The following is a 26,811-nucleotide window of genomic DNA, read 5'->3' on the forward strand; positions in this document are numbered from 1 at the left end:
GCAATGTTCATTGCAACACTATTTACAATAGCCAGGACATGGAAGCAGCCTAAGTGTCCATCGATGGATGAATGGATAAAGAAGATGTGACACAATCTTCTTTATATATATCTTCTTTATATATATGTATACATATATACAATGGAATATTACTCAGCCATAAAAAGAAACGAAATTGAGTTATTTGTAGTGAGGTGGATGGACCTAGAGTCTGTCATACAGAGTGAAGTAAGTCAGAAAGGGAAAAACAAATACCGTATGCTAATGCATATATATGGAATCTAAAAAAAAAAATGGTACTGATGAACCTAGTTGAATGGCAGGAATAAAGATGTAGACATAGAGAATGGACTTGAGGACATGGGGTGGGAGGGGGAAGCTGGGACGAAGTGAGAGAGTAGCACTGACATATACACACTACCAAATATATAGCTAGCTAGTGGGAAGGTAGCTAGTGGGAAGCAGCTGCATAACACAGGCAGATCAGCTCGGTGCTTTGTGACCACCTAGAGAGGTGGGATAGGTAGGGTGGGAGGGAGATGCAAGAGGGAGGGGATATATGTATACATATAGCTGATTCACTTTGTTAATACAGCAGAAACTAACACAACATTGTAACGCAAATAAAGATGAAAAAAAGAAAACAAAAAACAGTATATTGAAAAGATAGCTACACCCATAGCAGCATTATTTACAATTGCTAAGACATGAAAGCAACCTAAGTGTTCATGGATAAAAAAAATGTGGTACATATCTACAATGAAATATCTTGCAGCCATAAAAAAGAAGGAAACCCTGCCATTTGTGACAATATGGATGAATCTTGAGGGCATTGTGCTAAGTGAAATAAGTCAGAGAAATAATCTCACTTATATGTGGAAGCTAAAAATAAATAAAACCAAATTCATAGAAAAAAGATCAGATGTGTGGTTACCTGAGGCAGGGGATGGGATTGGGGGAACTGGATGAAGGTGGTAAAAAGGTACACACTTACAGTTATAAAATAAGTAAGTACTGGGGATGTAATATAAAACATGATGACTATAGTTAACATTGCTGTGCGGTATACTTGATAGTTGCTAAGAGAGCAAATAGTAAAAGTTCTTACAAGGAAAAAACATTTTTTGTAACTATATGAGGTGATGAGTGTTAACCAAACCTCTTGTGGTAATCATTTTGCAGTATATGTGTGTCAAGTCATTATGCTGTACCATATATATGCATATATCTGGAAAAGATGAAAATTCTAATTTGAAAAGATATATGTACCCCACTGTTATAGCACTGCTGTTTATATTAGCCAAGAAATGGAAGCAACCCAAGTGCCCATCAACAGATGGTTCAAGAAGATATATACATATACAATGGAATATTGCTCAGCCATAAAAAAGGGGTGAAATATTGCCATTTGCAGCAATATGGATGGACCTAGAGAATATCATCCTAAGTGAAGTAAGTCAGAAAGAGGAAGGCAAATATTAAGTGATAAGATATCACTTATGCATAGAATCTACAAATTAATACAAATGAATCTATATACAAAACAGAAACAGACTCACAGACATGGAAAACAAGCCGGTTACCAAAGGGGAAAGGGAGTGGGGAGGGATAAATTTAGGAGTATGAGATTAACAGGTACAAACTATAACATGCAAAACAGAGAAGCAACAAGGATTTACTGTAGAGCACAGGGAACTGTATTCAATGTCTTATAATAACCTATAATGGGAAAGAATCTAATATATATATATATAAATATATATAACTGAATCACTTTGCTGTACACCTGAATCTAACACAATATTGTAAATGAACTATACTTCAATTTAAAAAAATAACTTGATATCAACTCTTCTTGCCATTTTTCTAGCTCTTCCTGTGCCATTTTTCTCACTAGACCCAAGAGATACCCCAGCAGCAAGACTGGTTTTTATCCTGAATATCAGGTAGACCTTCCATCTTTCTTTCTTTATCAAGAGAGCAGAGTCTTCTCCTGCCTTTGTTTTTGTTTTGTTTTGTTTTGCAAAGTGAGGCAAGTAGGACATAGAAGAAAAGAAATGAGCCAAAGAGCCCTCCCCGAAGTGACAGGTGGGAGGATTGTGTGGCCTTTTCTGCTGCACACACAAGCAAGATGTTGTCAGATTCCATAAACCCTTCCTGCCTGAGAAAGTGAGTCTACAGGCTGTTCCCTGGTAAAGCCATTAGCAATTTGGAGAGCAAGAAGGTGAGCCCAGTAGGTGTGAGGTCTGTGCAGGTGGAGGCTGCCTTTCCAGCCTGTCTTCTCTTTTCCACATCAAGATTCTCCTTCTTCGCAAAGCAGCAGACCACCTCCTCCAGCAGCAGACACCCAGACCTGCCACCTGTCCCCCAGAGCCTTCTCCTTCCTTTCTGGGCTCTCAGAGCAGTAGCTGAGCTGCGGGCACAGGTCTGATGTCCCACCCCTGGCCCTCACCCCTGCAGGCCCCTCTGAGCCTGGCCTGTCATTCATAAGAGTAGGTCCTCCTCTTAGAGGGTGTGGGACTTCTGTACCATCCTTTCATGGCCAAAATGATAAGAATGTTAATTATACTAATAACCACTGTTGATTGACTGCTTTCTGCTTACCAGTCACAGTGCTAAGTATTCGACAAGCATGGTTTTGTCTGAGTCTTCCAACAACTCTATAACATGCATATTAATGGCATCTCCATTTCACAAATGAGGGAAGTGAGTCTTAGAAGGAGGATTCCTAAAGTCAGCTGGTGCACTGCCCGGGCAGTGAGGCCCCTGCAGATGAGCCTGGGAACTGATCCCCAAATATAAGGCCCTTTTGCAAGATTCTGATAGAGAAGTCGAGCCAAACTGTTCAGACTCATTTTTACCTGCAGTTAAGAACTGCTTAATAACAGTCTCATAATTGTAGGTGGGTGGCTTGGCAGTGCTGTATTGGCCCCACTATCCCTAAGTATGTGTACAGATGGTGGATCCACAGTTTTCACAACTCTCCCTTATCAGGTGTCATTGCCGTTGTCTTCAATTGGCAGCCAATTTCTATTAACATTTTCTTGTTCTTGAACGATACCTTACTGTTATTTCAGCTTTATCACTATTTATGTAGTTTGTTGTAGGTTCTCCTCTTAACCCTATAGGGAGTGGTGAGGTACACTGACGTATTTTCACCTGTTATTTTCCAAGAACTAGGTTGAAGAAATGTATATCATACTGGGCTAAACCAAAGGAAATTGCTCATATTCAATCATTTTTACCTTAGGTTAAACGATAGAATACTGACTATATTCAACCATTTTTGACCTATAAAAATGGCAGTTTCATATGGTCCAACCTAATAGTTCAAATATAAATTATTCTCATCTCTTTTGCTAGATAATTGTATGCATCATTCCCTCCAAATATGTGTGTACAATGATACTTATTGGTGCTATTTTGCCGATGAATTTGTGTTATCTAAATAATTTGCAACATACTACTATTATATGTTAATCGTAAGAAAATTATGAGTTATTTTTTAAGTTTGCATATTTTTTCTTTGATCCAAGATCCTGATTGTAAGCTCATATTCTTTCTTTATGAGTTGTTCTTTCATGTTCCTCTCCAGTTCTTTATCATTACCTGATTCCTTTTTCTCTGTGAAGTGGTTATGGGTAGGACATATGAACCTTCCGGTCTTTTGTGTCACCATTATAGACCCTGGTCAAAGAAGATTGAAAAGCATGACTTTATGGGCTAAGGAGGTTTTTCAAGTCCCACAGCTAGTAAGTGTGGATTAGGATTCAGATCCAAGCCAGCTTGCCTTGCAGATGGAGCATGAGATGCATATCTTGGTAAATGGCGTCAGTTACACCCCTGTGGCTTCCTGAACGAGAAAACCCAGGCTACCTTGACTGCTCTTCAGAGAAATTTGGACGCCAACATTTACTGAGTAGCTACTGTTTGCCAGTCACTCTGTTCAGTCTGTTAGGTCCAACCTCATTTAATACAGCAATAAACCCTCTGAGGTTGGTATCATTAATCCATACAGGTGGAGAGATAGGTTCACAGGCTTGAATACTAACGCACTATTGCAGAACTGGTAGGTAGTGGTGAGAGCAGAGAGAAAACTTCAAAGCTCGTTTGACTGTTCACTGCACTGCCTCCTCTTCTTCCTCCCCCACATCCTCAACCTCCCGCCCCTGTATTCATCCTCGAATCCTATGGGTTCTACCTAAAAAATGACTCTGGAATCTGTCTCTCCGCCATCTTCACTACCACTGCTCTAACACTGTCTCTCCCATGGACAAATATGCATCAGCCTCCAAGCCTCTGCCCTGTCTCAGACCCTCCCCATCCTGCTGTATGGCCTCCAACTTGCTCCACAATCCCATACACAGATCTGATCATAATCCACCTCTTCAGTGGCCCTGCAGTGCTTGCAGGGCATAAAACGAAAACAGTCCAGCTTTCCAACCTACCTTCCTGGCCTTGTCTGCCAAAACTCTCTACTCCCAACCCTCACTCCACTGACTCTCCAGCCCCTCCCACCCCCTCTAACACCCATGACTTCTCCAATCCAGTTCTTGGTCCTCCATGTAGTTGCTACTCAGGGCACCTAGAGGGACTTTTTTTTTTTTCCTTAACCTACCTGCCAGTTCTCCACCTGGCAAATTCTTCTTCCCTCAAGGCCAATTCCAATGTCAGTGCTTGTGGGAGAACCACCCCAGACTCTCCTTGGCAGTTCCTAGCTCCTCCTCTTTATATCCATCCACAGGACTCTGTACACATTTTTTGTTTGTTTGTTTGTTTTGTTTTGTTTTTTGCAGTATGCGGGCCTCTCACTGTTGTGGCCTCTCCCGTTGCGGAGCACAGGCTCCGGACGCGCAGGCTCAGCAGCCATGGCTCACAGGCCCAGCCGCTCCGCGGCATGTGGGATCCTCCCGGACCGGGGCACGAACCCGCGTCCCCTGCATCAGCAGGTGGACTCTCAACCACTGCGCCACCAGGGAAGCCCCTGTACACATTTTTAATTAGACCGTTTCTGTTGAATGAGAGCTGGTTGTTGAAATGTCTAATCTATTTTTCCCACTTGCTAATGAGCCCCCAGGGGATAAAGATCATGTCATATTTATCTTTGGATTGCCGGCATTCAGAAAAGTGCTTGGTATAAAGTCAGCACTCAATAAATGTTCATTCATGTATGAATAGTCTCTCACACACGTAAGAGCATCCTGAGAAGCTGTTCAGTACAGCAGACTGAAAACTGAACTAGAAGGAAGGGTGCTTGGATTGTAGTCTGGGCTCACCTACCAACTGGCTGTGTCACCAGGGATAGCACTGACCTGGGTCTCAGTCTCCTCATTTGTAAAAGTGGGGGACATCTGAGTGCCTTTCAAAAGTTCACATCTAATGATGCAAAGGACTTGACGGCTTACCCCTAAAAATATCTTTTTTTCTCACTGAAAGGGAAAGACCTTATACCTCTTCCAAGAAGAGTCATGGCGCACAACCAGGAGCTTCTAGCCAAGACCCCCATCATCAAGTTCAAGCAACAGGACTTTTACTCCTTGCGGGATTATTGCCTAAACAGAGGCCTGCTGTTTGAGGATGAGACATTCCCTGCTGAGACTTATTCCATAGGTCTACAGCTGCTCAAGGGAAAAAACCTCTCCAGCCTAAGATGGATGTGGCCAAAGGTAAGTGAGCCTCCTCTCTAGGGATGCACCCAGCTCCTGGACCCTCTGACATGCTGCCTCCCATGGTGCCTCCCCCTGAAATGAAGGGCCTGAGACCTGGTTTTCACGGCTGGCCCAAACCAAACTGCAAGGAGACTGAAGTTCATCTGGTCCCTCAGCTACAGTGTTGTATCCACAGTGGGATGGAATGACCCTGTACCGGGAAGCAGGACCCCCGTTCTAAGGCAGCATGTCACTAGATTACATGCCTCAGGATTCCCACATAAAAAAAATGGGAACGCATGGGTAGGAGGATTGTAGTAGTAGCTGTGGGTTCTCTTCAATCTCCGTAAATGAGCCCTTCTGTCAGTCTTCATCATTCTTTATTCTGTCAGGTATCACTGTCTTTATCTTTTTTCTTTCCTTATTAGACTTCACTCAAAGGGAAGATAACATGTCAGTCACTTATACAATAGGATGAATTTCAACAATTGCCTTGACTCTGTCATGTATATTTGTATTTTCAATCTTGTAAAGGCTGATCACCTATAAAATAGTTGTAAACATCAGCTGTAAAATTAGGGAGGTATTTCATGGCAATGTTCATACCCCCTGACTCCCCCACCCCAGTAGACAACCACTAACTCCACCTTGAAGCCAGGTGAGCCCTGTTGGTTTTTCTAGAACTATCTCAGTTTCAGGGCATGAAGCTCCAAGGGAAATTTCTCAGCCCACTAAACATTCTTATAATATCATTTTCATTGATGCAAAGGACCTGGCTAAGGGCCACTTTGAGGGCCCTGATGCTCAAACCTGTTCATGCTTCCAAAAGCAGCCAGCAGAACCTAGAATAAGAGGAAAGAATATAATGTCTAGTAAGCTAATGATATAATTTCAGCAAGCATTACTGAATGTGAATGAAATGCCAAGCGCTCTGTGCAACACACTCAATAAAGCCAGGTTAGGTTATACAGAATAGGTATTTTCTGATGACATAGAACAAGACGGAAACTCTAGAGGTAACAACTCTTGTCCTAACTCAGGACCAATTTGTAGCTTTGGGGAAGGGGATGGTGAGTGGGGATCAGGTGGGGCTTAGGATGCTACTTAGTTAAGATGGGGGTGCTTCAAGCTTCTAGAATCCATCTTACCATCCAGAGGCAATAAGTCCCCAACAATGACTCCCTACTTCTGGACTTCACTCCTAAGGAGAGCTGAGCAGAGAACTCTATTTAAAGCTTGGAAGGATTATATTTTTCTCCCTTTGTTATTTTCAGATGAGGTTCTTTTAGAATGTTTTTTTTTTTCACGAGGTACTGAGCAATAGATGTGAGACCATATTTATAGTGTTAAAGAATTTATAACATTTTTATTTAGAAAGGGTTGAGAGTTTTTTATTATCTAATTCCAGCAACATCTCAAATTGTGATGTCTTTTGAGGTCCAGGAGAAACTGAGGCAAACAGAAATGAAATGACTCACACAGAATCATTCCAGGAACCCAAAATAGAGGCAGCCAGGGGCCAGATACGTTTTACTCCCGTTCTTCTTCTCATCCAAAAGCTTACCCATCCAAAAGCTCTACCAGGGTGTCATTTTTCATTCCAACATTTCTTATAAAATGTATATGTGGATATGTCATATCTCTTTGTATCCCTTATCACAACTGGCAGCACTTACGCTTGTATAGTATTTTCCAGAGCTTTCCATGTGCCTTCTCTTACTTTGTCTCATGTTCTTTCCCAGTTTTATGAGAGAATAGGTTCAGACAGGTGATGTGACTTGCGCAATGTGACACAGTTAGTGAGGGAAAGAGCCGGGATTTAAACTAAAATTTCTGACTCCACATATTGTACTATTCCTCACATAGGATTGTGTGCCCCACAGGATTCTGTTAGGATTTGGGTGAATGAATACATGAGTGAATGAATGACTCTGTCCACAGGCACCTGAAATGGGTTTCAAGCTCTACATGTATAATAGAGAATTCTTGAGTTGGCCTGTTTTCCAAGTAAGATGGTGGAGGAGAAAGCTGATGTACTCACCCCTTAAACATGGTGACGTCCTCAACTGCCACAGCTCACAGCTGCGACTGAAAAGATCCTTGAAAGAGAAGCTCCAGCCAGCATGGAGCAATCCTACCTGTAATGGCCAACACTTAGATAGTGCTGACCACATGGCAGGCCTGGCTTTAGGTGCTTTGACTCACTGAATCCTCATAATAACTCTCTGAGGAGGTTCTATTATTAGCCCCATTTTACAGTTGAGAAACAGAAACAGAGAATTAAGTGACCTGCCTAAAGTGTTAGAGCTGGGATTTGAATCCTAGAGTCTGGCTCTGAGACATATTCCTAACACCACAACTGTATCGCCTCCTGTAAGGCTTCATCATAAGCTCGTGATGTATTTTAGGCTCCTGTTTGCTGCTAATAATATCTTGTGCACCAATAGAATCTCCTATTTTGTCTGGGTAACAGAATCAATCCCTGTCTATCCCCTTCCATTTTTATAGGTGAAAAGAATGAGGATAAAAATGGTACCAGTACCTAACAAGATTATTTTAAGGAATAAATGAAGACAATACTTAGAACATTGTCTAGCACATTGTAAGCACTTACTAAACACTAGCTATTGTTACTATGACTAATTTGGGAGGGATGGCATAGAGTAGCAACCACAGGGGCCATCCTCTGGGATTTCTTGGGCTTTCACTGTCCAGTCATCTCAGCTTCAGTCTTCAGCCAATTTCAGCAAACACTTTTAAGGAGAAATGTGGGTCAGAGGAAACCATTTGGGGAGGCCAGGGTAGCCTGGCAGGGAGTGTGCATAGTGCTTTTCTTCTCACATTCTGTTGCCTATCACTATTAGAAGCTTGCCTCCCAATCTAAAGCTTGCTCAGTGCCTAACCAGAGACCTGACTGGCATCCCCTAAACTTCAATTATATAATGGCTGAGGTGGCACCAAGGCTCCTTAGGCCATTTCTGCATTCTAGGCTTTTCTAGATAATGGGAAAGCTTCATACTCTAGGCAACTGTTAAACCATCATGGATATCATTCTACCTCTCGTACTCATCTAGGCTAGGTAGGTTGAACAACAGTGCAAGAGTCAGGGGCATGAAACTAGGCTCAGTGTTCTACGCCTCATGAAGAAGAAAAGTTGTTTCACATCCCATAGTTCATGTTCTCTCTCTCTCTCCTTTTGCCTACCTCTTCCTTCTTCTTATCTTCCCTCTCTCTAACAATTAACCCTAATCCATTTTGCTGCTGTAGAAGCTCCTTCTATTGCTTCCTTCAGCTTTCCTGGGTTTGAGGAATTGGTAACCCACTCCCCACACCCTCCCCTCCCCCCACCAGCAGGCAGTCAGGTTCTGTAAATGCCTGTGACTGTGCCTGGAGCAAATGGCACACTGAAAGGATCCAACTCCTCATCCTCCTCAATGCTTTCTGCAACACCAGCCTCAGCAAGAGACAATGCTGAGAATTACACTTATACCTGGAGACTCTATGTGATATTTCCCTGAACTGAATTTGGCACTTAGAGTCACTTTCTTCTAAAAATTTTATTTCATGAATAGTAACAAATTCCATTTATCAAGCATTTACCTATGCTAGGTATTAATCTAAGCACTTTACATACAACATTTCATTTAATTACCATAACAGTCCTATGAGGTAGATAATATTATTATCCTTATTCAGTAGGTCAGCACTGTCCAATAGAACTTTCTGCAATGATGGAAATGTCCTTTCTGCCAATACAGTAGCCACTAGTCACATGTTGGTATTGAGCAATTGAAATGGGCTAGTGTGACTGAGGTATTGAAGATTTGATTTAATTTAATTTAATTTAATTTAATTTAATTTAAATGTAAGTCACCAATATGGCTTGTGACTACCATATTGGAAGACACAGAATTGTAGACGTAGATCTTCACAGCAGAGTTGCCACTGTGTCAGACTGAGGGATTGAAGTTTCATCTTTGTCCCCATTCTTTAGTGAAAAAAATGTTCATTTCTCAACTGAAGAATGGGCTGGGGGCCCAAAACATGTTCAGGACTTAGCACCCAGCTCCACTGTGGATTTTGGCCTGTGACCATCCCAGAATGAAGTGTTGCCTACCCAGACACCGATGTTCATCTTCCAAGTAGCCAGAGCAGAGTTTCCGAAAGGATCATTTACTATAAATGATTCACCTTGGTTTCAGCATGAGTTATTCCAGAAAGGAAGGGGTTAACAAAGTGGAGCTCTGAATGTAGGCTGTGAGGGCAACAGGTAGCAGAAGGCAACAAAAAGAGAGCACGCCAACAGCCAATTGCCCCTGAGCCAAAGAACTCTGATTCCAATAAAACAAAGTTCTCTAGCAAAAATAGAAAAGGGAGTGACGCTGCCACCTGGCGCAGCCTGAATTCTGGCCGCCGGCTGAAAGGGCCTGTGTACCCACGCTAAACTGGGTATTTCCTCATCCAAGAGCAGCACACCATCTGGGGGAGGGCATGAGGTGCCTTTGACAAGAACACAGGAATCACTGTCCAAAACATAGGAAGTGATGCCTTGTTAGAAGGGACACCTCCAGAGACAACTGCAGGGGAGTGCCTTGTTTGGTATGGGTTATGGGTGTGGATGCAGAGGGGAAGAGGGAGGAGGAGAGGGGAGAGGTTGAGATCTCCTATAGGACATAACCAACAGGAACTATATAGATATATCCTATTGATTTATTTATTATGAGGAATTGGCACACATAATTATGGAGGCTGAGGCGTCCCAAGATCAGCTATCTGCAAGCTGGAGACCCAGGAAAGCTGATGGTGTAGTTTAGTCCAAGTGGGAAGGCCTGAGGAACAGGGGGGCTGATGATGTAATTTCCAGTCCCAGGACAGGAGAAGACCAATGTCCCAGCTCAGTAGTCGGGCTGAGAAGGGGTGAATTCTCCCTTCCTCTACCTTTTGTTCTATTCAAGCCCTCAGTACATTGGATGATGTCCATCCATGTTGGGGAGGGCAATCTTGTTTACTGAGTCCACTGATTCAAATGCTAACACTCCTTAGAAATAATGTGTAGCCAAAAATCTGGGTACCCCATGAGCCAGTCAAATTGGCACATAAAATGAACTATCACAGCTTCCTTCTGTACATATGATGTTGCAGAGACCTCAAAGGGCCAATCCATCTCACAGAGTCAGAAAACACTGAAGACCCTGCCTGCCAGTGTGGTCCATGGGGAAGGCATTATGGGAGCGGAGTGCCTGATGCACAGCCTGATTCCTGTGGGACCTAGGATAAATCACTCAACCTCTCTGAACCTGCTCCTTGCCCTGGCTGGGCCTCAGAATCACCTGAGGAGCTGTGTGGATCCTGAACTCTACCTCCATCTGACCTACTAAATCCAGGTCATGGGGGGCGGCCTCCAGCAGTCTCCATGTCTGCGAAGCTCCTGCGTGATTCTGAGTCACACTCGGGGTAGAGACTGCCCATCACCAGTCTTACCACATTCTCTCACTGCCCTGGTGTGCCCAGCCCACCTAGTGACAGGGGACCAGGGGATTTTTATCTTCCAACCATCTTGATCTATTTTCTCTGTGGGCCTGGTCTCAGAAAGTCGGCCCGGCAGACTGAAATGCTTCTGGGTTTAATTTCTGTCTCCTCCTACCTTTGCTCTTTTTGGATCACCCAGCACCCCTCTAAAGCCCAGAGTGAGGAAGGAACAGGCAGCTCAGGACAGGAGATAAAAAATGCTAGTTTGGTGCCTAACTTTTATGCACACGATTCTAGTGTTTGCCCATAAATTTGATGTTGACAATTGATTTTTTATTTGAAATAATTATCCTTAATTTTCATAAATTAAAGTATCTTTCTATTCCTAATTAACTAAAATTTTGGTTTTTTTCATTTTCGATTTTGTTATTTTGGTAAATCAGAGAAAGTTGTGCATTTATCAAATGCCTTCAAGGCATTTATTGGAAAGATAGCAATTGTTTCTCCTTTGGCCCATGTAAATGGTACTTTATACTATTAGATATCCTGATAGGAAACCATCCTGGCATCCTGCATTTCTATGGCAAACCCTACTTAATGGTAGTGGGTTAGTTGTATAATTTATTGTTGATTCATTTGCCGGGTATTTATCTCAGTATATTTCCATAAATGAAATCGGTCTGTGATGTGATGTGTGTGTGTGTGTGTGTGTGTGTGTGTGTGTGTGTGTGTGTGTGTTTCTTTCTCTCAGGTTGCGCATCCAGGCTGTGCTGACTTCTTAAAATAAATGGTGGCAGGATTCTTTCTTTTTTTAAACACTGAAACTGTAAACGACACAGGAATTATTTCCTGAAAGTTTGAGAGAACTCAGCAAGAAAATTTTGAGTACTTAGAAGCCTTGACAGAGATAATAGGGAGATATTCTTTGATCATTTAAAAATACTGTTTCAAGGTTATTGATTTCCAGGTTATTTACCAACTTGGGTCATTTTGGCCACGTTAATTCTTGTCAGAAAATCATCAGAATGCTTAAACTGATTAGTATAGAATTTTACGTCATGTTTTTATACTGCTAAAACCTCCTTTCTATTTCTAATTTTATTTGGGTTTCTCTAGCATATTAGCCAAAGGTTGGGTCTAAGTAAACCTTCTCCCCAAATACAATGTATTCAGTATTTGCTTTACTGATCTTGCTGTGTTTCTATTTTGTAATTCACCAGTTGTTCTGTTTATCATTTCCTTCCGCCTATGTTTGTGAGGCTCTTTTTTTCTTTCTAATATCTAAAAGTTGACTGTGTAATCCACGTTTTTATTCTCTCTCGTTTTATAATGAATGCCTTTGAGATGCTGGGTTTATCCATGAGTGTGGTCTTTTTAATTTTGCAAATATTACAGAAACAGGGAATCAATATTTATTGAACAGGTCCCTTGTCTGATGCTACACTAAGTATTTCACATCCTTCCTCATTTGTAAAATGTGAAGACTCCTGCTTTGCAACTCTGTCGGGAGACCACTGTGAACGAAGCATCTAGTCCTCGGCGAGGGTTTGGTAACAGCAGCCAGGGCACCAATGGCTTTCTCATTTGACTCCCATTTTACATATGAAGAAACTGAGGTTCAGCAAAGTAAAGAAGGTTGCTCAAGGTCACCCAGGGAACACAGCAGGCAGGATTCCACACCAGGCTCGGTTCAGTCACTCTCAGCACACATACCCCTCCTCTGCCCATCACGGGGGTAAACCAGGGGTAAACGACGAAGAAGCTGCAGATGTGCTGGGTCTAGAAGGCTGAGCCACACTGTCTTTTTTTACCCCATCCAAAACCGTGATGGCCTCCACCCTCTTCTTTAATTCCTGAGTGGAGGATCTCCAGCTAGCCTCCACTGAGACCTTGAGTTCCCTTTTCCAGTAGAAGGTGAGGGGACAGCTAAAGCCACTGAAGTGCCCCAAGTTGCTGTGACACTGGGAGAGTTGCTCCCTCCAGGGCCCTGCGGAGAGCTGTCCTTCCTGCTGGTGTTGGGAGAGACCCCAGGTTCTGAGCAGCCAAGGGTAGGGCACAGGGTCAGCTGGATGCCTCCATCACAAGGGCCTGGGCCTGAGCGCCCTGCCCTGGCCATCAGAGAGGGCTGGTTATGTGCAGAGAAGATGGTGGGAGGAGGCCTGGTGAGGTGGGCTGGCTGACTTGTTTGCAGACACGCACACCTTTGTTTGCCCCTTGGCGGCTCCACCAGGAAACCGGCCGGCAGTATACAAAGGGCTGACAGGTCTCACAAGATACAGGACTCCACACGTTCATGGCTGTTGCGTAGATGACTCTACTTTGCCACCCTGCTCTCTGGGGACTTATTTGTCAATGTGAAAAGAAATGATACAGGAACAGTTACCAAATTATACAGATCCACACAGTGGAAATCCAGGAAGAGATGCACAGAGAGGATGCTCAGGATAATCCTGTGGGCTCCTGGTAGCAGGAAAACCTAGAGGCTGCTTGGGGCCTTCCAGAATCAGTCTGTGTGTTAGCCAGGGAGAGGACAAAGACCTGAATAATGCACATCCTCTGTCCTGTACAGCACATGGCTGCACTTGAACCTGGAGCTCAGAATGTCTACACTGACTTCTGAGAGATGACATTTCACAAGGAAAGCGTGGTTATGCTTATAAAAGTTTCCTCTAATAAAGGCATCCTATTCTTTTTTGGTTGTTTATAAACTCCTAATGAAACAGTGCTGTTGGTACCAGGATGGCTGGTACCATGATGTAAGGATCCTGAGTCCTTATCTCTTGGCACAGATTGCTTATGCCTTTATTGCCTATTTGGTCAGTTACATACACACCCTTTTGACATCTGCCTTGCTGTTGGCAATAAAACCTGAAGAATGAGGGCAGTTTCCTAGCTCAGATTTTAAACAGCTGTTTAAGAAGTAACCTCTACCCCTCAAAGACAAGGGGAGTGATGTCTCGGGTAGCACACTGGGAGACAGGAATGAAGGATGCTCATGGCTTTTCTCCCTCTTTTCTAAGGATTTACTGAAGGGTAATTCAGAGCCTCACTTCATCCTGGAAGGCGTGAGCAGTTTCGACATCCAACAGGGGGAGGCAGGTAAGAACTCAGCCTCTTCGTTTCCAGCCCTGGATTGACGCAGGCTGCCCAAAGTCAGCCTCAGAGTAGGGGGGGTCAAGAGCAGTGCCCACCCAGACCCACAGAATGCTGTCCCATCTTCTGAGGAGGCAAGGCTGGCACCCTCGGTGTTGCTGTGGATGGGCTATTCACGCCCAGACCCTCAGCCTGGAAGTCGGCTCAGCAGCGGATGTGCAGAGCCCTTTGGGGAGAGCAGTTATCAAAGAAAAGGAGCAAATAGACACAGAGTTTAATCTGAGCACTGAGTAGAGAGAAGCATCAGGGAAGCAAACGTTAATTGAACTTCTGCAAGGCTGTGCTAGATACTTTGTATGTGCTATTTCGGTAAAACCATTACTCGCATCACCACCTCTACCCCATCACCACCTCTACCCCCATCACTCCCATCACCACCCCCACCCCATCACCACCTCTACCCCCATCACCACCCCCACCCCCATCACTCCCATCACCACCTCTACCCCCATCACTCCCATTACCACCACCACCACCACCCCATCACTACATCCCCCCATCACCACCTCTACCCCATCACCACCCCCACCCCCGTCACTCCCATCACCACCACCACCACCACCTCTACCCCCATCACTCCCATCACCACCACCCCATCACTACTCCACCCCATCACCACCTCTACCCCATCACCACCCCCACCCCCGTCACTCCCATCACCACCACCACCACCACCTCTACCCCCATCACTCCCATCACCACCACCCCATCACTACTCCACCCCATCACCACCTCTACCCCATCACCACCCCCACCCCCGTCACTCCCATCACCACCACCACCACCACCTCTACCCCCATCACTCCCATCACCACCACCCCATCACTACTCCACCCCATCACCACCTCCACCCCATCACTCCCATCACCACCACCACCACCCCATCACTACTCCACCCCCACCCCATCACCACCTCCACCCCCATCACTCCCATCACCATCATCACCACCTCTACCCCATCACCACCCCCACCCCATCACTCCCATCACCACCACCACCACCCCATAACTACTCCACCCCATCACCACCTCCACCCCATCACTCCCATCACCACCATCACCACCTCTACCCCATCACCACCTCTACCCCCATCACCCCTTTCACCACTACCACTATCTCCATAACCACTACCACCACCTTCTCTATTTTGTTTGGAACTGAACCCAGTGAATCTTTCTTCCAGTTCTCCTCTCTCAGACAGAAAAAAATGCATTATTCAGAAGGAGGTATGCTGACTCTGTGCAGTACATGGGATGGGGCTTCCAGTTGTGTTCAGTCAGCTCTCATGGCTTATGTCCCCTCCCAGGAGATTGCTGGTTCCTGGCAGCACTGGGCTCCTTGACACAGAACCCACAGCATCTGCAGAAGATCCTAATGGACCAAAGCTTTTCATACCAATATGCAGGGATTTTCCATTTTCCGGTAAGTGTGCTGCTGGGATGCTCCTTAAATGGGATTCTCTGTGAGCACAGAAAGGTGACCGTCGTGAAAGTTCTGTTGGTCTGGCAGCCCGAGATGTGGAAAAGACACTTATGTGTTAGTTACTCTGTGTTGGCTCGTGATCTGATGACACATAGGGAGGATGAGAGTTTAAGTGTTTTCATGTAAATATAAAGAATGGCAGAAACAATCAGCAAAAAAGAGTCAGTCATCAAGAACCCTGTACGTCATTGAGATTTTGTCTGTCTATTCCTGTGCCATGTCTTGTTATTTTGATTACAGTAGTTTTAGAATGAGTTGTAATATCTGGTGGCATAGATTCTCCTTCATTATTCATTATGCTTGCCTCAAAAATATTTTATCTTGGTGATTCTTGCACATTTATTCTTCTATGAGAATTTTTAAATCATTGTGTCTACTTAAAAAGAAAAGCCACTGTGATGCAGAATAGAGCAGCATTAAATTTATGTATTAATTTGGAAAAATCAAACTTTTATTATTGTAGTTATTCCTTTCCAAAAAGACAGTATATCTTTCCATTTATTTGGAACTAGTTTTATGCCCTTCAGTAAAATGTTATAGTTATGTTTTGATATTCATGCTATACCCTTCTTGGTAAATGTATTCTCAGATATTTTACGAGTTTGTAGCTAATATGAATGATTTTTCTAACTAGACGTTGCTAAAAAGAGGAAAGCTATTCCTTGTTTTATATTAAGTTGTACCTAGCCACCTTACCCAATTCTTTTATTAGTTCTAATTTTTTTCTTTAGTAGTGTCAGGATTTTTTTTTTAGTTATCTAATATTATCCACAAAGATAATTTTGTCTCTTCTTTTAATATTTATAGAGCTTATTTTGCTCTTTTGCCTTGTTGTATTAATTAGAAGGTTGCAATTTTGAATAAGAGTGACGAGCAAAATCTTGCTGTCTCTTGGTTTTAGTGACATACTTTCCTGGTTTGTCATTCTTTTAATCCACTGTTAGATTAAATTTGCTAAAAATTTTATTAGAATTTTTACATCTATATCACATTTAGAATTGGCTTCCCATTGTTTGTTGTTTTTACTATGGAGTTATGCTTGCCTTTTAATATGAACCTATTGAGATTTACTTTGTTCTGAAATAATTTGTGTAATGGCTGTTAATCATTGATTATCTGTTCTTTAAAAGTAAAATAGGCAAAAGTTAAATCATCTGGACCTATCTCCTTTTTAAATATGATTTCTTAAACTCTTCTGACATGTTCAATAGCTGTTGATCTGCTTGGGCCTCTTATTTCTTCTAGAGTTAATTCTTGAAATTTATATTTTGCCAAGAGAACCAACTGTTTCTTCTGTAGTTCCAAATTTATTGCCCCAAAGTTGCTTATATAATTCTCTGAAAATTTATTTTATTTCTTCTAATGTGTGATTAAGTCAACTTTATTAATCCCTAAACTATATTTTTATTTTTCCTTTTTTCTTAATCCAGCTCTTCTTAATCCAACCAATCTACTGTATTGGTTTTTGAATGACTCAACTTTCAATTTTCATTGTTCTTTCTATTCTTTTTCTTTTAGGATTTTGATTTCCATATAATTAATTTCAATTTATTTTTATTAATTCCCATTTACTTTCTCTTGGTCAATTTTATTGGTTTTTTGTTTTCTGAAACTATACACTTAATATTCTTTCTTTTTTTCTTCATGATAAAAGATTTAAGACTAAAATTTTCCTTCTCAGATCTTATCTGTATCCATCGGTTTTAATATCAAATGTCTTTTATTAATTTTAAGTTAATATGTTTTTAGGTTTTTTATGATGTTTTTAGTTTTGATTAAGTTTTAATAGGGGATCATCTCTTGGTTGTAGAGTTTTAGACTTATTAGATTATGATCAGAGAATATAATTCATAAACTCTCACATTTGGGGAAATTATTAAAGTTTTATTCATGGCCAGGTCCACAACAGTTTTTATAGATGCTTCATGGACATATGAGAAGAGTATATATTATTGATGATAATATATCCATGATACATGGAATCAAGCTGTCTGATTTGCAGATTGTATAATCTGCAATTATCTCTTCTATCTTGGCTTATTTTTTGTCTATTTGATTTGTCATATTCTAAAAGAAGTGAGTTAAAGTTCTTCCCCAAAGTTATAGTTTGGAGGGTCCCTCATGTTCTGGCTTTATACTTTTCCTGCTATATTCTTTGGTGACCAAATATTTATGTTCTTGCTCTCCGGTTGTTGCAATAAAGCTTACACAGTATCCCTCTTTGCTATATTTAATTCTTCTGAACTTGAATTCCTCTTTATCTGATATTCACATTGCTACTCCAGCTTCCTGTTACTTACATTTCCCTATTATATCGTTGCTCATCCTTTCACTATCAATTTCATTTTCACTACCTTACCAGTGTATTTCTTGTCCAAAGCATATTCAAAACTCATTACTCACCACTGTTTCTTTCAGCCTTCATTTCCTCTTAAGATTTTTGTTCTAATTTCATCCACATTTGGTAGGAGTAGTTCCTTGAATAGTTTCCTCAGATTACATGAGTATTTCTCATTTGCTCTTACTTAAGAACAATATTTCGGTTGGGTTTAGGATTTTTGGATTACATTCCTTTTCCTCAAGAATCTGTAAACATTTCTCCATTGTCTTGTACCTTCCCCAATGTTGCAGAAGAAAAATCCAATGCTAATCTATTCTCTTGACCTTGTATGCAACATATTCTCTCAAATTGCAGTTTATATGAGGCGATCTCTCTCCTTGGTTCAGAAATTTCTCTAGAAATGTCCAGATGCGTGAATTCCAGGCAAGATTCATCTTGCCTGGAATTCAGTGAGCACTTTCGTTCTGAAGACCTGCCTCCCTTTTCTGCTCAGCTGTTTCCCTCCATTTTTTTCTGGGTGTCCTCCTTTATCCTGTTCTCTCTTCCTGAAGTCCAATTAGCATGCTAGGTCTTCTAACAAGCTCCCAGATGATGCTGATGTTGCTGGTCCAAGGGTCACACTGAGGAGTTAGCCAGAGGGTGCAGTGTTTAGCTGTGTCTGGGCTCACCTCAGGGGTGCAAGTGTTGGTGGGGTGACAGGTAGTTAGGACAAACTGAGGCCCAGGCTGGACATGCTTTGCCCTTCTGGGTGGTGAGGATAGTCCCACAGTTCCCCAGAAATAGCTACAAGTGCTGAACTCTGTACATCTCATCTTTCTGAGCTTGGGCACTCTTCTCTGGAAAGGGCCCAGTGCCTGGGCAACTTGCATGCTTTGCCCAAAACACTTCTGGTTTCCCTCAGACACTTGGGTACTGGCTAAATGGCACCAGCCAGCTTCTTGAAGGGTGCAGACATTACCCAGGTGCCAGCCCTCCTCACCCAGAGCAGTGAACCCGGAAACACTGATCGGTGGCCTCATTCTTGATCACCAGTCAGGCCATTTTCATCCTTTTTGGGAACGATGATCTTATCTGAGGTTCCCTTTGTATAGGGAGAACAAGTCTGGTCAGCATTACTGGTGTGGGAAGATGTGAGTGAGGGTAGAACCAACAAGGGGATCTCGTTCAAGCCAGGACTCACTCGTTCTTTATGGCCTGCTGTGTGCCAGGCACTACCCTAAGTGCTGAACGAAAAGCCTATCGAAAAACAGTTCTTACTTTCAAAACTGTGATCTCACCTTCACACACTCATCTGATCCCATCACAGTAGGAGGTAGCTCTTACTCTTACCACCATGTGACAGATGAGGAAACTGAATCACAGAGAATTAGGTGTCTTATCCAATATCTATTGCTCAGGACAAAAAAACAAAACCAGGACTGGAGCACAGTTCCACTGACTGGATACCACTTACTACACTTTGCTATCCAATTAAACCCCAAATCCAGATGGGTCTGTCCTTCTAGTATCCTCCTTCAAGGAGCTAGAGTTAGCTTCCTTGATGCTTCAGACAGCTTTCACGATCTCACTGTAATAGCATCCCTGTTGGCTCCCAGCCTCACCCTCCTGTGCATCTTACTGCAGTAGGGATGCAGATCCACAGCTGGGGCAACACCAGCTCCAGTGCACTGGTTCAGTAAAGACTGCGAGGACATCTTCTTTGTCTTGTCTCCACTGACATCTCTGTCTTGGTCTCCCTCCCTGCTTCGAAAGTGCATCCTCATCTGTATGCAAAAGCCCAACATCTGGGACATCCAGCTGTGAGCAAGGCTGCCTGTCACCACCAAGCAGATGATGGATTGCATCCCCCCAGCTTTACTCCAAGCCCAACTATCGGAGGCTTGCCTGAGTCTTGTCAAGACTCAGGCCTGAAGCCAGAAGCCCTGTTGCTGATCCAGAGACCAGCAAACCAATCCAAAAAGCTGACTTTGTTATGAATTATCCTCATTTGGCAATGCCCCCGGGTGAACCATTAAGAGTTGAATGCTGAAGATTAAGCCACTCTGTTTTGGAGAGGAGCATCTGGTTCATTTGCGCGCTTAGTAGCAACAGTGCCAGCCCGCTTCATGGCCGCTGCTCTGCTGGCAGGGACAGCTGGACGTGAGGAGAGGAGGGCCAGGGTGAGGCTGTGACCGCTCAGTCCTCCCCAGCAACCTCACCATTCGGCCCCCAGGCTTCCGCCCACACTGTTGCCGCCGCCTCTGGGATGCCTTCCCTGCGCCTCGCCACCTGCTGGAATCCTGCCTCCTCTCTCAAGCCTTCAGCTCCCTACAGGCTCTCCTTCCCCATCACAACACTCTATGCCTCCCATTCTCCTTTGCTATTCAGCATCTGCTCCCCCTACTGCCGTTTTGTATACAAGATGTACCCGGAGAGTCTTCAGTGTGCCTGAATTTCACAAAGGACTTGCCAAAGTGAGGCAGGAGTTAGCCACAAAGTCCAGCTGGAGCCCAAGACTCCTTCGTCCCTGCTGTATTTTCCTTGATTAACTTGATCTGTGACTCACCTGTCCGTGGAGATGACAGTCCGGTCCCCTGTCCGCCAACCTGGGCTGGGATTTTGGTCTGGATAGACTTCCTTGTTGCACCGTGGTGGTGAAGTGGCGATGGTGGTTATCTTTTGGCCTGGGTCGGGGGGCCAGCACCTCCCTCCTGCCCCAACTCTACTAAGGCGTATATTCCTCTCTCTCTCCTCCAGTTCTGGCAGTGAGGCCAGTGGGTGGAAGTGGTGATTGACGATCGCCTACCGGTCCTGAGCAATGAGTACTTCTTTGTTAATCCTCGCAACAAACAAGAGTTTTGGCCGAGCCTGCTGGAGAAAGCCTACGCCAAGTAAGGACGGGCCCGTCCCCCTGCCCAGGACCTGGATGCTGGCCCTGCCTGCCCAGCCACTTGCCCTGACTGATGCTCCCCACCAGCCAGCGCTAAGACTTTTGGCAGCTCTGCTCAATGCGAGCGATGCCCCTGGGAGCTTCAGAGCCTTTGCCACCTCTCTGGGCATCCTCTATAACTAATCACTGTGCGCAAGGCTCAGTTGGAGCCAGAGGAGGGACCCAGAGACACATGGCGAGGGGTGGGCAGGGCAGAGCTGGACAGAGATAGGCACTGACAACGGTATTATTGTAAGGGCTGGTGTCCAGGCCCAAATAAAATGTAGTATCATGTTCAAAGTCTGCTGAGAGGGGCAGAGGAGAGAGACAGCAGTTCTGACTCACAGAGACTCAGCTGGGACTGCACAGAGGAGGTGGCGTTGAGCGAGGCCTTGAAGGATGGGTAGGATTTCAGAAGAGAGAGAGGAGATATGAGGGGGGGAATGATTTGAGCAGTGACCCGGCGGGACACTTGGGGACCTGGTGTGGCTACCGTGAGATTGCATTTATGACTGGGGGCAGGGCGGGAGCTGCTTATTATTATATGGTCCAAACACCATGAGTCAGGGACTACCTTCTGGTGTTAACAAGCTCGAGGACTTATAAACTCCCCAAGTCACCTGTTTCACTTAGACAATTTGGGTTGCTTGTATTCAACAGATGTGTATGGTGCATTTAATCATAGTCCAGGCACTGTGCCGGGCACTGGAAGAGACGCTCACGCTGGCTCAGGTGGGGTGTGCAAGAGTATGTGTGTGTGTAAGAGGTCACTGTCATCAAGACCCACACAAGTGAGGGACACATCAGAGCTGGAAATCAATGCTAGGAGACAAAAGGTCAGGGGACCACACATTTCAGGAGAAAAATGAATAGTGGAGAGTGTCCTGGAATCAGGTTCCCCAAAGATCTTCCCAACCAATGCCTCATAATGACAAATAGGGATGCCAAGACTCTGAATAATGATGTGATGGCAGGTGTAAGCGATTAACCTGAGTCTACTGAGGTTTTTGGTCGTTTGATCAGGTGACATCATTTGGCAAGACTGAAGACCCCGCCCCATCCAATCCCGGGCCCTGAGGAGTGGTTACGACCCCACAGACTGCCCCACCCCTTGTCCTTCTGGAGGCACAACTCAAGGGCTCTTTTTGTGCGTTCTTTCTTTTGAGCCAGCTTGTGCAAAACTAAAGCTGTTGCTCGTTTCCAGTGTCAGGAAGAGCTGCTCGTTAGCATTTGAGAATGAAGCCCAGAAAACAGGCGAGGTGGATGAAGCAATCCATATGTTTGGGGAGGTTAATTCACTTCTAAGCTACTTATGCAAACACTGCCATTATCTTTCCGGGGTTGATTCAGTGCTCACCGCTCCAGGGCCTCTTTTTTTTTCCTTATTGAAAGGGGGGAGCATGGCAGTTCACTTGGAGAATTAGAAAGCTCGCAGATGAAATGATGACTTTGACCCGATTTTGTTAACAGCTGACCTAAAGCAATCATTCAGCTTGAAAAGAAATGGGAAACTGGACCCAGAATCCACATTTCACTGCCTGAAGAAATCTAGTGCAGGAGAAGATGTTTCAAACTCCAAAGCTATTTAAAAGCTTTTCCCTCCATCCAAAGAAGAGGGTTATAGAATGCAGGAGGAAATCAAATAGAATTATAGCACATCAGAGCTAGACAGAGCCTCTGTCAGCATCAAACCCTACCTTCTTTGAAAGATGAGGAAACTGAGGTTCGGGGTGGGGGCGGTGAAATGACTTGCCCAAGGTCACACCGTGTTTGAGGCCAAGCTGGGATCAGGTCTCTCCTCCCCAGTCACGTGCTTTTCCATCACTTCTTGATACTGTCAGTCCTAGAGGAAAATGATTTGTCTTTTTGCTTCTTTGGAACTCAGTGTCTGGCACAGAGGGACCACAGTGCAAGCACAGAGAACCCACCTGTCCAGGTGGAGATGGTCCTCTTTCCCTCCAGGGGTGTAGGCAATACTGAGTGAACACGTGGATCCCAAACTTTCAACCATTCTTGCAGCTGGGGAGTCAGAAATGAATTGGTCAAGTGAGTCAGATGTGGAGGGGAAAAAAATCTTTGTTTACAGGGGTTTTTCCCCCAGAGGTCATAAAATAGGAGAGTGGGAGACAAGACCTTGTAAGCTGCCTAGCATCCTTTCGGAAATCTCTGTGGCTCAGAATTATAGCCTTTCAGCATCCTTTTTGGATCCCGATTTGACATCTGAATTCTTCCCTCTCTCATATCATTGCCAGGCATGTAGACATTTCCCCAAAATGAGGCTGAAGCCGAGGGGTGAGAACAAGGCTCTCTCAGAATTCCTGGGTTCAGGTGACACGCGTAGTGACAGGTGTGGCGAACACAGTGCTCTCTCTCTTTCCCTCCCTTTCTATTTCCTGGAAGCAAAGGGGGCTAAGAAGAGTTGACTTGTCCCTGAAGCATGAGCAGGATCTGTGAGCTCGTGTTTGTAAAGCAGAGAGGGAGAGCTCGTTGTTTAAACACCCAGCTGCTGCTGGGACAGGCTTCATGGGCATCGTGGAGACACAGCGAGAGAGGGCTGTGGAAGACACCAAGGGGGGCACTGGCCATGGGTCCCTCCCCTTGCATTGGGTGTCTCTGTGGTGACTGCAGAGAGTGGGAGGTGCATGACGTCAGACCATCAGACTAGGCCCGTAGACACTGAGGCAGCGGCCCTGACTTAACAGGGCAGAGCCAACAGCTGCTTTCCTGGTGTGGCTCCAGTGAAGCTCTATTGGAAGCCAGAAGGGGGTGTGGCAACATGGGAGGTCATGCTGGTGGGCTCTGGAATGGGTTCCAGACCCCTAGTCTTGGTGATCTTCCAGCACCCTCAGCAAAGCCCTCTTAATCTAGGACCCAGAGCCAGAAAACATGTGGAAAATCAAGTGAGTCAGACGCTGAGACCTACCTAGGCACGAACCATCGAAGCTTTGCAGTTGACTAAGAACACTGCAGAGATAAGAGTCTAATACCAGACGACCCTGGTCAGAGAGAGGGAGAGACAGAAAGATAAGATTTAGAACCAGCTTAATAACAAGTTGAGATCCATCTGCCACCTGGTTCCTGTAGAATGGCCCTTGGGTTCTGTGGATCCTTTGCTTTCATTAACACAGACTCTCTAAGCCGTCCGTGGTGTTTGTGCCTGGGACGGTGTCCTGCTGAGAGCGGCTGCTTGATCTGTATTTGCTGAAGTGAGTTTACATGAATTCTGGGGGACCCCAGGAGGAGAGAACTGCAGAGGTGGAAGTATGGTGAGAGAGGGGTGTCTGAGGGGCCCCAGAGCTGATCCAGGTGAAGAGCCGAGGACCGGGAGGGGTCTTGTCCGAGGCCTTGGACCCCAGTAGAGGCGGCAGCAGGGTGGACCCACGCCTGACCCCCACGTGGTTTTGCATCACCAGAAAGCAAGCCACAACTGGAGCTTTCCTGCGGCTACCGACCTGTATGGGGCTTGGCCTCTGCTTCCCCGTCAGGGACAGGAAAGCTTAGGTCCCAGCCGGAGGCCCGAGTGACCAGGCAGTATGGGAACCTGCCCACTGGACAGCTTTGACACCAAGAGGCGGGGTCTCCTGCCTGGCCTGGCTCAGCTCCATGCTGTTGTGGGTTTGCCCTGCCTATATTTTAGGAGCCCATGGGAACCTTTCCAGTTCACCCCTTCGACAGGAACTTGAGTTCTCAACACAGATCTGACCTCATCGGGCTCCTGCTTCAGTGGTTCTCCTTGTGAGTGATCAATCCGCCCTCTCCCAGGAATACCAGTCAGTCCACCATCAACCCCACTCCACCACGCTCTTCCGGCTCCGGAGCCTACCTGATGTGATTCTTCCTCCCCAGAATGACCATCCCACTGTCCAGACCTGGATAAAACTCAGTTCAGAGTTGTGCCCCCTCTCAGAAGCCTTCCCAGGATCCCCAGTTACTTCCTCTCTGTTCCAAGGTGATCCACGCGCTCTCACAGCAAATAGACACCCAAGGAAGGCAAAGCAACCCGACGTGTCCTTCTAAGGGGAGAGCATGTGGGTGGTGAGTGCTGCTGTGGAAGGGTGGATGAGTTTGACGGTAGAAGCAGGTGAGCATGGACTTGCTGTCCTGATCGTGCTCACAGCAAGCACACCTCCACAAGCCAGACCCTCTCCACGTGCTGTGCGTGCTTCACCTGGCAGCATGACCACAATAGCCCATTCTCCAGAGGAGCAAAGGGGGCCTTTGCCTCCCGCCTGAGAGGAGAGCTCATGAGAGGGGAGGCCAGCAGTTGGGCTGAGCAGATTGGCTCTTGAATCTGGAGACTATCTGCCTCTCTAGTAGGTGACTGGGGGAGAATTGGGAGGAGGGCAAGATAGGGCAATAAGACAGGGCATTTCTCAGGGTGTGGGTCCAGAAGCAGAAACCCCATGGGAGGGTGGGAAGAGGCATTTTTAAAAATATTTATTATTTTTTAAATTTATTTGGCTGAACTGGATCTTAGTTGTGGCACTCAGGATCTTTAGTTGCTGCATGCGGAATCTTCATTGCGGCACACGGGATCTCTTAGTTGCGGCATATGGGATCTTTAGTTGTGGCATGCGGGCTCTTACTTGGAGCATGCGGGATCTAGTTCCCTGACCAGGGATCGAAGCCGGGCCCCCTGCATTGGGAGCATGAAGTCTTAACCACTGGACCACCAGGGAAGTCCCGGAAGAGGCATTTGGAGAACAGGTCTGAGAGTTCTAGGTGGTTTGCTTTGGGGATGTGTTATGTAAGCCTCACCCTCACCTGTGTTACCTTCAGTGACATCACCTCCCTGGTGATTCTGGGGGGAGTGGGTTAGTTCTGAGGATGGGAATGGGGATTCTGGGTCAAGCTTCGCACAGAGTAAGAATAGAGGCTGCTTATGGCCACAGCGAGCATCACAATTGTTGACTGTGGGCTCTTGGAGGGCAGGAATAGGGTCTCATCCATCTTTGAACGCTCAGTGCCTAGCAAGGTACCCTGCACACAGCCAGTACTTACCACTGTTGTTAAACAGGAAACAGTGGATCCTTTTTTTTTTTTAACATCTTTATTGGAGTATAATTGCTTTATAATGGTGTGTTAGTTTCTGCTTTATAACAAAGTGAATCAGTTATACATATACATATGTCCCCATATCTCTTCCCTCTTGCGTCTCCCTCCCTCCCACCCTCCCTATCCCACCCCTCTAGGTGGTCACAAACCACCGAGCTGATCTCCCTGTGCTGTGCGGCTGCTTCCCCCTAGCTATCTATTTTACGTTTGGTAGTGTATATATGTCCATGCCACTCTCTCACTTTGTCACAGCTTACCCTTCCCCCTCCCCGTATCCTCAAGTCCATTCTCTAGTAGGTCTGCGTCTTTATTCCCATCTTGCCCCTAGGTTCTTCATGACCAATTTTCTTTTTTTAGATTCCATATATATGTGTTAGCCTATGGTATTTATTTTTCTCTTTCTGACTTACTTCACTCTGTATGACAGACTCTAGGTCCATCCACCTCACTACAAATAACTCAATTTCGTTTCTTTTTATGGCTGAGTAATATTCCATTGTATATATGTGCCACATCTTCTTTATCCATTCAACTGTTGATGGACACTTAGGTTGGTTCCCTGTCCTAGCTATTGTAAATAGAGCTGCAATGAACATTTTGGTACATGACCCTTTTTGAATTATGGTTTTCTCAGGGTATATGCCCAGTAGTGGGATTGCTGGGTCATATGGTAGTTCTATTTGTAGTTTTTTAAGGAACCTCCACACTGAAACAGTGGATCCTTATCATAATAATAGCCAATCGTTATTAAAGGC

General features: G+C 44.9%; 1 protein-coding gene across 1 annotated transcript in view; it reads left to right on the forward strand.

Moving 5' to 3' along the window:
- Positions 1–5,441: 5,441 nt before the first annotated feature.
- Positions 5,442–26,811, forward strand: part of CAPN13 (calpain 13) — a gene marked incomplete at its 3' end in the record, with an annotated part of 68,967 nt that continues 47,597 nt past the window's right edge. Inside the window, 5 exon segments of the mRNA XM_079720717.1 lie at positions 5,442–5,666; positions 14,138–14,216; positions 15,577–15,692; positions 20,830–20,838; positions 20,842–20,963. Of these exon segments, the coding sequence (XP_079576843.1) occupies positions 5,469–5,666; positions 14,138–14,216; positions 15,577–15,692; positions 20,830–20,838; positions 20,842–20,963 (524 nt within the window). The 5' untranslated portion in view covers positions 5,442–5,468.

Source organism: Hyperoodon ampullatus (genome assembly GCF_949752795.1).
Source record: "Hyperoodon ampullatus genome assembly, chromosome: 15".
In the NCBI taxonomy this organism is placed as follows: domain Eukaryota; kingdom Metazoa; phylum Chordata; class Mammalia; order Artiodactyla; family Ziphiidae; genus Hyperoodon; species Hyperoodon ampullatus.